The 16,033-nt window shown below is 42.8% G+C and overlaps 2 protein-coding genes across 9 annotated transcripts in view; both read left to right on the top strand.

Annotated features, from left to right (window-relative positions):
• Positions 1-7: 7 nt before the first annotated feature.
• On the top strand, positions 8-3,136 carry LOC116919850 (sorting nexin-2). Its single transcript, XM_032925906.2, has 11 exons — positions 8-163; positions 346-627; positions 687-746; positions 821-1,055; positions 1,137-1,298; positions 1,365-1,486; positions 1,559-1,765; positions 1,822-1,914; positions 1,979-2,122; positions 2,252-2,404; positions 2,535-3,136. The coding sequence occupies exons 1-11, from the start codon at positions 89-91 to the stop codon at positions 2,583-2,585; spliced, it is 1,584 nt and encodes a 527-aa protein (XP_032781797.2). The 5' UTR covers positions 8-88; the 3' UTR covers positions 2,586-3,136.
• A 1,491-nt stretch (positions 3,137-4,627) lies between these two features.
• Positions 4,628-16,033, top strand: part of LOC116919842 (small conductance calcium-activated potassium channel protein) — a 49,760-nt gene continuing 38,354 nt past the window's right edge. For 7 of the 8 annotated variants that reach the window (XM_045170422.1, XM_045170426.1, XM_045170425.1 and 4 more), the window contains exons 1-2: positions 4,628-4,736; positions 4,986-5,232. The gene's annotated coding sequence lies outside the window, so the exon portion shown is untranslated. Of the gene's footprint in view, positions 4,807-4,985; positions 5,233-16,033 lie in introns of all 8 variants that reach the window. The other variant, XM_045170421.1, reaches the window with a different exon arrangement.

The following is a 16,033-nucleotide window of genomic DNA, read 5'->3' as shown; positions in this document are numbered from 1 at the left end:
ACCTAAACGTTCAAATCTTGTCGCTAGATGTCATGGTGATAATATTTCTCTGCTGAAAAGCAAAAACGGATCCACAAACAGTTGAAAAATGGCAGACGATAGACACGCACCGAAACTTGATGATGAATTTAACGACGACGATTTATTTGCTTCCGCAATCGAGGTAAACTTTTATTCACTGACAACCCAAAGTTAAACAAATATTCACTGTGATAATTGTTCGGATTTATTTGGTGTCATACGTTTCTGGTTTGAAAATCGATGTCCGCGTGTTGGATCCGCCCCCGTCACATTTCTCTGAAATTTCGCACTGTGATTGAAATTTGACCTTTATTGTTTATACAGATAAAAGTTGAAGCCAAAGCGGACATTTCCCTAGAAGATGATAGGTCAAATGGTTTGTCTCCTATTGAGGAACAATCTCACAATTTGTCAGCAGCCGATGAGATAGACTTGAACTCGGATAGTGAATACAAAGATGGTGTTCCTGACACTAAAGCCAAGATCGAACTGAGATCTGAACCTGAAGACATATTTGAGGATATTCCTGAGCCAAAAGAAGTACATCGTGAAACAATGGCAGGGCGTTCAACATTGGAAACACTAGTAACATCTCCAAGAACACAGGTGTATTCTACCATTTGATGTAAAATGAATTTTTTTATAGTAACATTAGTCAATTGTAGAGTTGTAATGCTTACCATGCTGGGACCATGATTGAAGAAGAAAAAGTAATCACTGCAGAGGTATACTTTCATTTGTGTTGGAAAATTTTTTTTTGTTTTTTATTTTTATTTTCTAAATTTTTTTGCAATTGCAGAGTGATGGCAAATTTATCACAATTAGTGTAAAAGATCCTCAAAAAATCGGCGATGGAATTTCTTCTTTTCTTACCTACAATGTGGTTACCCACACGAATATTGGGTTATTCAAGAAAACCGAAATGACTGTATCCCGACGTTTTTCGGATTTTCTTGGATTGCACGATAAACTGGCGGAGAAGTACTTACATAAAGGTCGTTTGGTGCCAGCCCCGCCAGAAAAGAATGTTGTTGGTATGTTTCTAGTCTAGATTAATATTTACAACTAAACCTACGATACTCTGTTGTAAATATAAGTTTGAAAATTCATTTCAGGTACTACGAAAGTCAAAATGGCTGGCGGTCAAACTGAACATGAGGGCAAGTTGCCGGAATTTGTTGAACGCCGTAGGGCTGCCCTGGAGCGCTACCTTATCCGCATTGCTATTCATCCCATTTTTCAAGTAGATCCTGATTTCCGGGAATTTTTAGAATGTGGTACGTACAATCTTTATTCCTGTTTCGTTCCTAGCTGACAGTATCGTATACTTTTGGCTTTGACAGAGGACGAATTGCCTCGAGCGTCGAATACGTCTGCCCTCAGTGGAGCTGGAGTGTTAAGACTCTTTAACCGCATGGGGGAAACCGTAACCAAAATTGCATTCAAGATGGGTGAATCTGATCCCGTATGTTATATTTATTTTATGTTACATTTGAATGCCCATCAAAGTGGTCACAATTTTTTTAATGGAAACCAGTGGTTTGAGGAACGACATCAGCAGTTGGAGACGCTAGAATCTCAATTCCGCCGACTGCAAGCTTCCTTGGAAGGCTTGTACAGTCATCGACGTGAGTTAGCGTTTGCAACCGCTGCTCTAGGCAAAGGATTGGCCCTCCTTAGTAATGGTGAGGATCACGCAGGATTATCGAGAGCCCTAGCTAAGATGGCCGAACTCCATGATAAAGTAATATATTACATTGTGTTGAAAAGCGGGAAATTAACAATTTTAACTGATTTTAGTTGGAAGGCGTTCACAACGATCAGTCAAATGCGGATTTTTACATTTTGCATGAACTTATCAAGGATTATTTGTCGCTTTTGGGTGTCGTTAAGGTAAGGTAATCCTTACTATTGACATAGAAATAATAGACTTTTGAATTCTACCGATTGATCGCAGGATGTGTTTCACGAGCGTGTGAAGGCTTTCCAGACATGGCAACACGCTCAGCAGATGTTGGCCAAAAAGCGCGAAGCAGTTGATCGGTGGGAAGCAACTGGTCGTTCCGACAAAGTTGCACCAGCTAAAGATGAAGTATTAGAGGTAAGAGGGGTATAAGATAGTAAATGCCTAGGGTTTCTGATGTGCTTGCGTTTCACTTCGGAGACGACCCATTTTTGCTCGGAAATATTGGATTTGTCGTGTTGTTTGACAAACATGAATTTGATTTAGTGGGAGGCTAAAGTCAATCGAAGCCAAGAAGAATTTGATGTCATTTCCAAAGCGATTAAAAAGGAACTGGAACTTTTCGATCTTCAACGCGTCAAGGATTTCAAAGCAGCTTTCATTTCTTACTTGGAAGCGCAGATGAAAGCTCAGGACAAAGTGAGTGATTCTCTTTTGTTGTTGTTGTTGCTTGTTTTAAAAAATAAGGCGACATTCTTAACTCAAGAGCGTAGCGATCGGCAGGAGAAGACGAGGCTTTAATGAAATTGCCTTGTGTATTTTGTCATAGATCATTGAACATTGGGAGACGTACATGCCCGAAGCCAAAGCTATCGCTTAAAGGAGCACCACCCGACCGATCATGCAAATGGGACGGTGCTACCCTGCGTTTTGTTATCATGGCGTTTCGTTCGTCGTTGATGTTTCTATTCATTTCCGTGAGCATGAGAAAAGCCAACTTTTTCATGTGGATCTTGAGTTTCGTTTCTCCAAAGTTTAATAATTCCGTTTCGCGACATTCTCTTTATTCCTCTTTCTCGTTGCAAAAGACTAGTGTGCCTTGCGTGATTCGGATGTGCGTTTTCTTTGCCTCCCCCATCTTTTGCCTAACCTTCCCCTCTCACCCATTTCGCAACCACATCCAATCAACCGAGTGTCGTCATAGCAACGAGAACCCATATGCTTTCCCGACCTCCCCTGTTTTTTTTCCTTCGTCACTCTCTTCCGTCATGAAATACCCGTGTACCCTAAAAAAAAAAAACACTAATGTTGTTTTCTTTTTGCGTCAGTTTTTGTCACTGCTTTAGCAGCGTATAGAATTTAAAGCGTCATCCAGAATGTATTCACCGTTTATTGGAAAAATTGTCAATTAAATTGTTCCAGTTGGCTCGAGTCATGGACTTACCAATTTGAACGAACAGCAAAATCTTGTGAAACCATTTTGGCGTGATGTGTTCGTGGTCGGTGACCGTGATTGCATTAGGTTCGGTGGTTTCCAAGTGTGAGCAAAGTCAACTGTTGGATCTTCGCGTTATTTTCGAGCTTCTAGCGATCTCCCAAGAGCCGCGTAGGCGCCACCGTCTCGACACCAACTCGTCTTGTCCTCTTTGCTGACACCCACTCCTTTACTCTGCATCATTCTCTCAAATTGCGTTGCATTGCTTCGGAGTGAAGCCGCTGCGCGCTACGTTTTCGGTATTGAGGATTGATACGAAGACTAACGAGAGAAAAGAGGAAAGGGACCAGCTGGACGAGAAATCGATGAAGAGATTATGTCCCGTAGCACTCGGATGGAATTGGGGTCGACACTTGTGTGGCTCGAGGCCCATCTTCCGATACGCTCAAACAGGTGTTTACTCTCTCCGACGCGAAACAATCAAACAAGTGCAGGGGAAAGGAACCAATTTTGCTTTTCTTCGTGGAAGTGGCTAGCCACTCCGTCCCAGGTGACTTGTCTTTTTGCTCTATTTCTAATCATTACCATTTGAACATCTAACTCAATTCGCCCATTCTTTCTTGCTTTTTACGTAGGAGGTGTTGGCACCTGCTCCTCCGCTTGAATTGATCCCCGAACATCCGAAATGTGAGGCGAAACGATGTCTGTCACCATCTTTCACTTAAGCTGAATGTGTTTTGACGGTTGTTGTGTGTGGTAAAGCTGCAACTTTGACGGCGGTACGGTATCGCTTGTTGCTACGGATACCTGTGCGCATAGTCATATCATTGTCTTCTCTTTTCAAAGGTCAAACGAAGTTAATCGATAGATAGGGCTTCTTCTCTTTCTGCTCGTTGGTTTTTCTCGTACATGCTCCTAATGGCCTCTCCACTTTATGCGTAGCATAAAATGGAAAGTCCTCAATCAATCTCTCATTCAATTATTTCTTGCTCGTGTTTTTTTTTTATTTTTATTTTGCCGAAAGGTCCCGTCGATCCGGCCTTTTGAAATTCGGCTTATATTCAACCATCATTTCTAACGTATTCCTCTCCACCCTCCCTTCCAAATTTTGCTGGGGAAATCTGAATTCGATTGAACTAGTTCAATTTAAAGTCATGTCCTACCTTTTCCCGCTTTATCTCCACGACAGGCGACTCGTGCCAGGTAATCTCCGTTCTTAACGACCGTCTATTCAGTACCACCGTGCACTTGAAAGAAACAATGATTTCTTTGTGGCCCAACTTGCCTTACCTCCTTGATCCATGTAAAGGAGTTGCTAGGTGTAGTACTGGCCAAGATCAAAATTGGTCGACCTTCTTTGTCGTGATATTTACCCAGAAGTTGCACTGGGAAGAATGAAGTTGCAAGAGAGGGGATAAATGAGTGGTGACCAAAACAAAAACAAAAAAGAAAAACTGGAGTTTGGAACCGGATGCGCGAGCATGGTGATGAAGCGTCGTTGTAGGCTACGCGCCGTCGCCACGGCAGCAGCAACAGCGCAGAAGGAGGAGGCGGGAGGAACCCATACCAGCACCGCTAGCCGAAACCAAATACAGAGTAAATATAACGTTGTCTTACCGGCGACCTGCCCTTCAGTGCATTGCTCACCTCGTACAGAAAGAGGCCGGTACATTTACGCTCTTTTCAGTCTTCTCTTTTTTTTCTTTTCCGCCATCATTAATTATTAGCTCTGTTTACGCACACATTTCTTTATTTTTGATCACTTCTCATTTCTTATTGAGTGAAAAGAAAAACGCATAAAACGAGTATGTCTCTACTGACGATATGTTCCTATTTGAAATCCAGGTTCGGAAAAATTGCCAGAGCTGTCGCAACTGTTGGACAAACCTATTCGGCTTCATTTGGGTGACGGCTCCTTGCGGCCGAGGAAGATTCATCGTCACACAAATAGAAGTCAGTGACCGCGTGCAGCCCATCTAGACACTTTTCGATTGGTCGTGTAACCCGCGCGGACGGCCGGCGCTCGGAGCGTTGAGATTCATCGTGCAACGCCATCTCCGTCGACCGCATATTGTCATCATGGATGCCGTCGGTAAGTCCCGATCTTTTTTCTCGATTACGCGATACGCTATCGTGAATGTTTTGGCTGGGCGTCGAGCTCGTCGTTTTCATTGCGTGCGGGATCTACGTAGCGTTTGTTCCGTCACGAATCTGATCTGCACAACCCGTTTCCCCTGCTGATGCAAGATAACAGCGAGTGTCGTATTTACGTCGACATGTCTGCAAAAAGAACGCCTCCCCGTCGTGATTTTGTTTAACTGGTCGGGATTATAACATCGAAAGATCGTATCGCTAAGTGCAGCGTTGCCATGCGACCTGCTTTATTTATGTTTTAACTAGAGTGGAGGGGGGAAAACACGCGCCGCGATTTTGTTGCTCTTTCATCTATTTGATTCTCTTCCTTGTCCTACCTTCTCCTGCTCCCACTAGCGTTCTCCTTTTAGGCTCGGTTTATTTCCCATCAATCAATAGATAGAGCGATCGATTCTTCGTGTCGCCAACGTGTGGCTCTCTATTAGAAATTGCCGTTTCTCATTTTCTATTCATCCCAAGGTTGTTGTTGACATTGTCCGCGTTCTAAGTTGATCACGTTCAGTTTTCGGCAGCTTTCAGATTGAGAGAGCGGGACTGTTTTTTGTTTTTTCACAAAAAGAAAGCTGACTTTCATGTGTGCTTCTTCCGCTTTGTTTTCCCTTGAACGCTTTTTAATCCGCTCAGCGGATTGGCGAGAAATCCTTTTTCCAAGCGTTTTTCTTTTGTTATCGATGCGTGATGGAGGAAAGAAAGAGATCCAATTTTTCAACGGCCCCCTTTTTTTCCCCCAGAGTATGAATATCCAATCTAATGAGATTAACTAAAAAAAGGGAGGGGAGAGTTTATTTTGAACTTCCCCATTTTCGATGGCGAATGCGCAACACTTGGCTCCATGCGACGCGTTCAGTAAAGAAAGGAATGATATTTTGTGTTCTTTTTATTTGTTCTTCTCGTAAAGATGTTTTCTTTATTGATGAGTCGCGGACGTGTAGACGGACGTGGTCCGCTTGTTTTTGTTATCGTCTCATTTGCCACTGTTGCCTTTTCGCGGTTTCCCTTATTTCCCTCCCCCTCCTGTCTGATGTCTTTCTCTGTCGCCTCCAAAATGCATGGGCTTGGAAGACATTACCGTCTGGATGAGCAGACCGCGAATTACGTAACTAAAAGACGGACGCGTTGATGGCTCATTATAGCAGAAAATTCTGTAGCATTTCGGCATTTTCGAGTCCAGCGATGGCGAAGCTTCTTTTCGATTTCTTGTTTTCTAAATGAAGAATTTTTGCGGGTTTTATTCAATATCGTTTCTAATAAAGTCTGTAATGTCGAATCATCTGCCACTTTCCTAGTGCACCAAATGCTCATTTGGGCTTGAATGGTTTGGAAGAACAGTCGTGCAACTAGAAATGAAACGATGGGAAAAAGAAGTAAAGCACGCGCTCTTTGTTCATCGTGCTTTACATCAATTCAATAATTCGCTTGACGTCTTCATAGTTTTTCTTCCGTCTCTTTGTTCGCGGTGGCGTCGACCTACGCTTAACCGAAGACTAAATTGTAGTCTGATGGAATATTTTCCCTTTGCTTTCGCCTTTTTTTTTTTGCGTTTTGCGGACTGCCCGTCTGTTGTCTTTTGCTTCGCGATATCGTTTATTTATTTATGTATTCCTTTATCGTCTTTAATTTCATTATCCTTTCTCATTATCCTTTCTCATTCCGAGTTCGCGTTGTGCATTCGCACACCAATTTTGAAAGGGAAATTGGATTATTGCCATACGTCTTTGCGAGATAGCCTTCGTCACCCCGTTTGGCATTCGTTGATTTAAATCTCATATTTTTTTTTTATCGTTCTTTCTCATCCTTCGTTTCCCTGCGCTCTTCTATTTCGATTATTGCATTTCCACTTTTTTTTCCGCCTTCCTCCTTTCATTGAGACGTTTCTTTACTCTTGATCTCTCAAAGGCTAAAACTCTTCAGGGACTCGTTGATCAAGAGACGGACTCTTTTAAGAGTTCCAGTTGCTATAGGAGCGAGCCGAGATAGCAAAAATGGCAGACGTGAGAAAAGAGGCGGATTCGTGTGTCATGCCGCTAGGGGAGGATAGAACCCTGAGTGACTTGGGCGATGATTTCATCAAATTTCTCTTTGATGGCAACTCGCAACTTTTATCTTTGTTTTCAAGTGGCCGTAGTGGAACATGATGACGGGTCCCCCCCTGTCGATATTGTCTTGAAGAGCCAGAAAGAAAAAATTGAGGTGAAAAAAGGCAGTTTCTTGTCTGTCCATCTCCGTGTTCCGATGTGTGCGAAGAAGAGAGAAAAAAATAGGGAACCAAACTTATCCGACACTAATGACGACTGATGCGCTGACAGTTTGTGCAACGTGGAGTGTCGGTGATCGCCCATCTACTACGTAACACGGTGCTAGGCAAAACACACACACACACACCCCTAGTTAACGTCATCATTAATGCAGGAATGAGGTGTCGTGGCCGGAATTTCCACCGTAATCGATAAGCCCAATTATGTGGGGCGTTACCCTTTCTCGCAACGAGTTCCACTTAACAATCTATTCATCTCGTCTAGCTTCAACAGTATCAATAGATGTGCTTGGCCGTAATACTGTAGGCTCTTACGAACAACGAGCCCGTGACGATGTTTTTAATATCTGATTACCCTAAACGTGTTCAAACGAAGTGAATGATAGTCCACGAGATAGTTAGGGAAAGGGATATTTACCAAGTATCTTTTGATGTTTGTGGTCGAACGGAAAACAATTTTTTTTTACTGTCTAAATAAATAATAAAAAAAAGAAGCAAAAGAGTAGTGATTCAACTGCCGTGAGTGCGTGTGCATGTCGATCGCAAATTTTGCGCTTTCTTTTTTTTTAGATTGCATGTCAAGATGAAAACACGCAATGTAATCCGGTTGCAAATCGTATGAACATGTCACATGTATTTGTACGTGTTCCAAAACAAGGAAACACAGTATGTGTGTGCATCAGTCGCGAGACAGAAAAAGAGATCTACGAGTCGTGTAATGCGAATAGCTGAATTGTTCAAGTGAGCGGCTTCTTTTGTTGTTGATGGGCAGCAATTGGGCGTGGTTGGGTCAGTTGTTGATCGGCTACGTTTTTTGATTGGCTGTCTAGTAAAACCAACTCTTTTGCATCCCTATGTCTCGCACCCATAACGACCGTCGAATAACGATCCAGCAAAAGACATGACGATCGCCTTCCCCCGTCGTCAATAGGCCGATTCGGAACGGATTTCAAGAATAGGGAATTTTAAAGTAAAATCTGAAATTTTAAAGTTCATAACATACTGTCTACTCGTATCTGCACTATCACACAAGACGAATAAAACACGATGTGGGGGTTACTTGCCCAGCAAACTAAAACAAACACAAGTTCGTCTTCTTGAGAACTGCCGCGAGCTTTCTACAGCGCTGGTTTCTTTTTCAATGTCATGTGTTTGTCTTGTTAGCTGTCGTCCTTCTCATTTTAATGGAAACAATGTGTCTCACCGCAAAGACGTCGGCAATTGTTTCCGTTCCATGTTGATATTGTTTGCCACCGAGGATATGAAGTCCTGGCCTCTCCGTTGGGACAGCGGAAAATAGACCAACTCTTGCGTGAACGTTCCTGTTTTTATTCCTCTCACATTGCCTACGTTGGTGAGTTGATGAAGAACTTGATCTCGACGGGGTGACTATCCGCTTTTTTTTTTTTTTTATCCCGTTGAGACGCAAGTCGATAAGACCACCAAAGTCAGTTTTATCCGTCCCGGCTGTGCCTTTTATTCCGCCGCCCCTTTTTTTTTGTGTGTGTTCATGTCTGCAGTATTTTTCTTGACATTTTTGCGCCCCTCTTTTTTTAGGGGAGGGGGGGGATAGCTTTAGCACATTGAAACCTCGAAAATTAAACATGCCCAATCGCATAGATTTCCAATTGATTCCGTCTCTTGACTGGGGCTAGCACCGTATTGCTCGCTGGCAATGAATGTGCTATTTTTGTTCCCCCTTTTCCTTTCAACAACACCAGGCAGAAGGTCAAACAAGATCGATGGGCAATAGGTCGCATTGCTTGTCAAATCGATCTTAAATCACGATATCCTGGCTGTAAATAAGGCCGCTGCCGGCCATGACTCGAGCTGAGAGTGCCAAAGGCAGTCAAATTGAACAAGACACACACAGCTTTTTCTCCCGCCGCATTCTCTTTTATTTTTGAAACAAAACAAAAAAGCAATAGAGAAATAACAGAAGCAACAACAAAAAAAAGAAGCAACTAATTTATTCGTTTTATCTGTCTTCGAATAACAAAGGGAAAGGAAAAATGTTGTTACCCGTCCTTGTCGTTTCGCCGCTTTGCGTTCGTGATTTTTATGAGCGCCACGCCATATCGTTTGTGATGGAGTCGAGTGTCAGTGAGGAAGGGGAGTATATGTCTCATGTCTGCCTTCATGTTAGAACGAAGCGGGGAGCGCACCCCTCCCAAAGGCGGGAGTGGTCCCATGCTATTTGATGGTTTTCGTGTATGTGTCTGCTATTTCTTCAATTCCGATGCACCAGAAGATGCTGGGGAGGGAGAGACAGAGGGAAAGAGAATAAAGTGCAACTGAATCGAGCCAGTGTTTGCGAAGGGAAAATAGGGAAATGTGCCGTGATGTAGTTTCTCAGTTTCGTCTGCTTCGTTGATTACAAGAGCCTTTGCATTCGCCACCCCGTTGAGCTCCGGAGAAAACCAGCAGTTTTCGTTTTCATTGTCGTGGAAGTTTTGCTGCCGCCTCGAGAGTTTCAAGCAATATGATGTTGACTGCAACTTTTCCGTTTCCCAAGTTTATAAACTCATCCGCTTTGCCGTCGTCATCCACTAGCCTTGGCTTTGGCTTTTCCCTGTTGTTTACTTGTCGCCATAACAACGTAACAGCAGTAGGAAAAACGAATTTTCTCGCCAGAGAGCGTAGCGGATTTTTTTGTTTTCATTTTATTTTCGTCGGCTTGTGTTTACATAATGCCCCATCTTTATTGTGTCTGATCGTTTAGACGTTTTCCCCCTATACATGTACCAAGAAACCTTCGCTTCACACTTTTTGTTTTTCTTTTGTTTGAGACTTTTGTTGCATCGCGTCTCGAGCAACAACAAAAAAACACAAAACATCGTTTCGGCTGATTGGTTATCTACATTTGGCCGCATCTGTCAAAACAAACAATTGGATACCGGGCTGACTGAAACGGCCAAAAGCAAAACGAATGTTCGTTGGCGTATTGTGTACGAGCTTACCACGTTAGCATTCACTGCTATCGGCAATGGAGGAGCGAACAGATGAGATCAAATGAAAGATCAAAATAGACAGACGGGAAAGAAATGCTGTTACTGACGTTGAGCAACTGGGAAGGATAGTCGACTAGTGATGGGAGGACGCGTTCAATCACAAGTGTCAGCCGACGGACGACAGACAAATGGAGATGGAACGAGATAACGATGGAACGCGCTGGTTGGAATACGAAGACAAATGAAGACAAAAGGAAAACGGTTGAGAAATTGCGTAAAAACCCAAACGAATCACGCACCCATCGGGTTAAATTGTTGTCGTCGTCGTGTAAAAATTGTTACGCGAAGAGGTAAAAGAAGGGAAAGGATCCACTTTGGGAAGGACTTTGCACGACTGGATGACAGTTGGACGGAAAGAAACAGCTGTGGCTAACAAAGACGAGGCGTTTGGTCACACAGAGCGGAACGCGCAAGCAGCTGTGTGAAAGATGTGGCAACTGTGTTTCGTATTCCGCATTTATCTAGTCTTTTTTTTTTTGTTGAATTATATGGATCATTGTCCGTGTATCTTGTTATACCGGTTGTTGTCCAGCAGGAGAAATAGAGCCCTAATTTTAGATACGTGGGATTTGAACAACAGTGTGTCGTACAAACACGCACAGTGTACACATTGCCTTGATTTTGTTCCGATTTTTGTTGTGTGATTGAACGGTTGCTCCTGGCAACTCATCATTACCTAAAGATGAATAAATAGTATATCCAAACTGGTACGGCCTGTAGAAAAAGAAAATAACGAGTTCTCAAATGTTGGCTGTCATTTCCGACCACTTTCTCCCATTTCCTGCGTCCCCATTTTACCGTCGTTGCCCGTTTTTTTTTTCTTTTAACTCTTAATCGAAGAGTAGACTGGCCTGTTTTAGTGTCCACGTCCTTCCACATGTCGCCGTTCGCGTCCCAGTTTCCTTTTTTTTCCTTTTGCGTTCTCGTTTATTTGTTTTTCGCTTTTCCCCAATTCGCAACAGCTGATTGAAACAGTTTGCTTATACGTTTGCCTCTTGTGTTAGTAGGCTCTAAAGAGAAAAAAAGATCACGAGACGGTTGAGTTGGCATGAAAAACAGAAGGAATTAAAAGTACAACAAGGGGAAGGTTCTGGCTTTATTAAACAGTAAATATAATTCACGCCTGTCCCGCTCGATTCAAACACGCTAGAAGGCCAGAAGCCGATCCCTACGCTTGTTCTACTCCCCCTACGTTCCGATCTTTAAGTGACGTAATTTCATTCATCATTTTTTTTTCATGCTTTGATGAACGCGTAGATAATAGACTTTCATTTTTCCGATTTCTTCCTTCATCATTTCGCTTTTACTTCCATTTGATTTGCTGCTCATTTGAGCCTTGGTAGTCGATTGCTATAGTTTGGCCTCGCAATCAACCGATTCCTTCTTTCTTTATATCTTTTCGTTATTTGATTTTCTTCGTTTCGTTGCACAATGAAAGGCTTTTTTCTTTTCTATTTCTGTCACTCGGTCAATGTTTGAAGCTAGGCCTTTAAGGGAAACAGCTCAATTGATGACCTGATAATGTAGCCCCTCCAAGTGTTTCGGTTTGGCACTTCCTTTTTCTCTATCGTTTGCCATTTTTGCTTATTCAGTTTGTTTCCTTCCTGCTCTTTTGCCGATTTGTCGAGAGGTGGAAGGGGGCGTTAGACTCCGCCCGTCGTTACAATGACGAAAAGAACAAACAAACCAGAATGACGTCAACAAATCTACATGTTTCGTTTTGCAACCGGGATCACTGATCTGTCAGAAAACGGAATTAAAGTTTGGCGAAAAGTCCTTTCATCTTATGTTACTTGATTCACCATTTTCATTTGAATCGCGTAACGTGTATGCTGTTGCAAGTTTAAGGAGCTTGCGGTCTGAATAGCCAGACATCGTAAAGAACAAGGTCGATAGAAAGAAACGGGGGAAAAGTAGGGCAAATGCGGATCAAAACTAAGAAAAAGACGGAAAGAAAGCAAAGAAAAAAGAGTATAGATAAGGCCAGGATATAAAGTAACGCATACATCACTTAGACATAGTAAGCAGAATATATTTAAAAAAAAAAGAAGATTTCGGAAGCAGTAGAAAGCGGAAGCCACAATATGATGCTCGTTGCTGAAGCGTAGCGCATTAAGCGATGAGTGGAGGGAAGTGGTCAGTTTTGAGAAACACATTTTCAGACAGGATTGAAGAGTAGTAACGTATCTGCCGCTTGTGTGTTCTCGTAATTTTTGGTGAAACGACGAGGAAGATGGAAACTCATTAATTGAGGAGGTCTATATCAAATATGTGGATGGTAAGGCGTTTTGCTTACGTTGTACGCTCAGTTCCATTGGAAAGCCGCAGTCGTGGTAGTTTCCGTTGCGATTTGTGCCGACAGTTGGTGCAGTCGAGCTCAAAATGACAACATTGTCCTGATGGTTAATGGCTAGCCGTCCGCGCTGATCTTGACTTTCAGGCTGGATTGAGAACGTTATGTAAGGTCTACTTCGTAACGACGAGAAACTTGGTGCTGATTCCGCTCCTGGGACAGCCCGTTTTGAAGGGTCTGTGATTGAAGTAGGGATGCGGGACACGCTGTTACGTCATTAATTATCCGTGCGGAATACATTTGAATGGCTGTTCATTTCGGGGCGGCCGTTGCGTTCGTGCGAAACTTGACGAAGGAAACTAATGGGGCAGTCAAGTAGAAAAAGAGATAAAAGTGGGTTTCTAGTACGCGTTGCCATTTTTTTGGCCAGCCGGTCATCAAAACAAAAGAACGAAATAATAGAAGGATGCGAAAAACTGAATTTGTTTTGGGCGTGTGCACTCCGGGGATGTGAACCTATTTCCCTGTTTTCTTATCTCCCCCCCCCCCCCTTTTTTTTTATGTTGCGCTATTTTGTCGCCTCTTGAATTTCTTTTGCTGTTTTTCCTTAAATTTTCGGATTCCATTCGCGTCCTTTCGCATGTGTTGATTTGCCCGTCCCTAACAACCGTCGTTGCCCTTGTCAAAAAGGCCTGGCGCTGGACACTTTGTAGTGGGCCAAGTTATTTCCTTACTTTTTTTTTTTTTTTATGGCACCGCCATGGTATTTCTTATGTTAATCTAAAACTTTTTCCTCTTTTTTTGCCTCCTTTCACTCTTTTTTTTAAGGAAAAAAAAAAGAAGGAAAGCGTTGAGAAAGAAAGTAGCCAGTCCCCCACAAACTGGACGTTCCATTTGACCGCGATCTAATTATAAAAATGGTGAGAAAACGTATACGCAGCACTATTTACCAAACAAAATCGGGGCCATTGTGGCCACGTTTGAAAAATATTTTCACACTAGATTACGTTCTTCTTTAACCACCCCTCCTTTTCCGTCCGGCTTTATTGGCGTCACACTAGCTGCGTGACGTCAAGGGCCACCAAAAGAAAAATAACGATAATCGACAACGAAATGTGTCCCTTAAAAAAAAAAAAAAAAGGCGTTTGTGTATACTCATCTAGTCCTCTTCCTGGTGATCAGAAAAAAAAAAAGACTCTGCTCCGCCTTTCGTCCCTTATAAGGGGCTCTTGAGTCATCGATCGTTGGGCGTCCACCATCGGGATGTCCCTGTCCGTTGTGTCTCGTATTACTCGGTCCATCTAACACAGAGGAAAAGAAAAAGAAAGGGGGGTGGAAAGACGATACTTGTGTGTGTGTGTATGTACATAGGGGAAAAGTCTTGATTGTTGTCGTTCCAATAGCAAGTTTCGTCATCACGTTCGGATCGAAATCGTAGCGGGTCTCTCATTTTTGTGTGTGTGTGTGTGTTTTTCATGGCGTATTTTAGATCATGCTACAATGTTCACGCTCCTTTTGGGTGATTTCCGTACACGATAGAGTCCCAATTCAACCATTTCTATTCGACGGGGGAGTGCCACTATCGATTCTCTTGTTTTTCAAGATGTTGTTTTTCCCCATTTTTACTTGCCTTTGTTGTTTGGTTTTCCTTTTTCGACGACTGGATCGTGAGCGTTCGTGATTCGTTTGCGTTTCATTTTCTTGATGGATTTTCTCTCGTTCTTTTTTTCTGTTTCCGTCCATTTTTATTTGTTTTAACAAGACGAAATGATGTACCATTTCGGTAATGGATTTGTTGTGATTTTTTTATGCATGTTTTTGGAACAACGAGATGATTCTTATTCGCTGGCCTATTTTTAGCTCACGTATAATGTGCTTTGGCATTTCAACGCTCTGCTCATTTTGCTTTTATTTGTTTCTTTCATTTGATTTGCACAGGCGGTTGGCCGAGAGTGCCATACTATCCATTCCGTAACAATATTGCCGACCATATTGTCAACAAGCGCCGCCCCACCCTGAAAATAGAATAGGCAAAAAAAAAATCAAATAATAAAATAAATACAGAGCCTTGCTGTTTAGTCCCAAATGTGAGGCGCTGTTTCGAGGGAAACAAATTGTTTTCTTTCCGTTTTACTTGGTCAGGTCTTTGTTTAGTTTCTTGCCTGGGAAATGCCGATCGATTTATTCCCGCTTTTCCCGTACAGCGCCTGTTTCCGTCTCTTCCATAACCTTAGACACTGTCGTTCCAATCGAATAGGCGTGTCCTGGACCAAGAGAAAAATAAAAAAAACGTGAAAGCGACACAGTCAGCTGTCTATTTTTGTACCCCAGAAAAGGCGGTGGACACCCTCGGAATGGTTGTATCCAATTTATGACCTTGTAGACCTCCAATAATCGCATCAATTCGTACATCTAGAATATGTATAATGCGTTTCCACAAAAACGATTATCGATTGTAGTGTTTCGTTCACGTCCTCCCGGTTATCGGCTAACCTCTTGAGACTTTTGGGAGAAGCTTCGTAGGTTCGTCTTGTGTGAAATGGCTACCAATTCCTTTAGGAAAATGGAAAGGTCAATATGTTTCATTGGAAAACTAAGCAACAAAAGGGGGCAGGGGGGTAAAAGTGATTACTCTGACGCGTTACAACAGCGGCCTCTAAATAGGGGTTCTGATGTAACATTTCAGTCTTTTCAATTCTTACATCAGACCTTTCCATTAAATGATTAAAGTCGTGTCCCAATAGCTCCTTGTCTACTGTCACTCGGTGTAACTTGTGTTCACTCGCACACCTCGATCAATGACTGAATGACGCTCACCAATATGTCCCTGGTCGAAATAAGGGCGGAAAGTTTGGGCGACTAAAAAGAGAGTCGCTTTCTTTGAAGCCGAGTAAACACAGCGTGAACGTAGCACGTCTGGTGCGGGAAAGAACGAGGAAGCGTGGACAAGACTACTTGTTATTGCATCCAATGGATCAGCGGGCCTATTGTGTTTTCCTCTTTTCAGTCCACATTGTAAGTAGCTCCATGGAGCTAACGTGAGACGTGAACGAAGAAGAATATCAACGGCGTTAACTGGAACGACGGACTGTCAATAGAAACACGATCACTCTTGTTTCTTGCCGAGCGGAGAGACCCAAACAGCCGACACCGTCGTGGTAGGGAGTGACAGTTAAAGAAG

Source organism: Daphnia magna, linkage group LG3 (genome assembly GCF_020631705.1).
Source record: "Daphnia magna isolate NIES linkage group LG3, ASM2063170v1.1, whole genome shotgun sequence".
Lineage (NCBI taxonomy): Eukaryota > Metazoa > Arthropoda > Branchiopoda > Diplostraca > Daphniidae > Daphnia > Daphnia magna.
Note: the sequence above shows the minus strand (reverse complement) of the source record. Positions and strands in the feature narration are given on the sequence as shown.

What these genes read in the sequence shown, in the direction of transcription:
- LOC116919850 (XM_032925906.2), top strand. Translation starts at nt 89, where the DNA reads ATGGCAGACGATAGACACGCACCGAAACTTGATGATGAATTTAACGAC. An exon ending in AAAAAGTAATCACTGCAGAG is followed by an intron (nt 747 to 820) that starts GTATACTTTCAT and finishes TTGCAATTGCAG; the next exon opens with AGTGATGGCAAATTTATCAC. An exon ending in CCGGGAATTTTTAGAATGTG is followed by an intron (nt 1,299 to 1,364) that starts GTACGTACAATC and finishes TGGCTTTGACAG; the next exon opens with AGGACGAATTGCCTCGAGCG.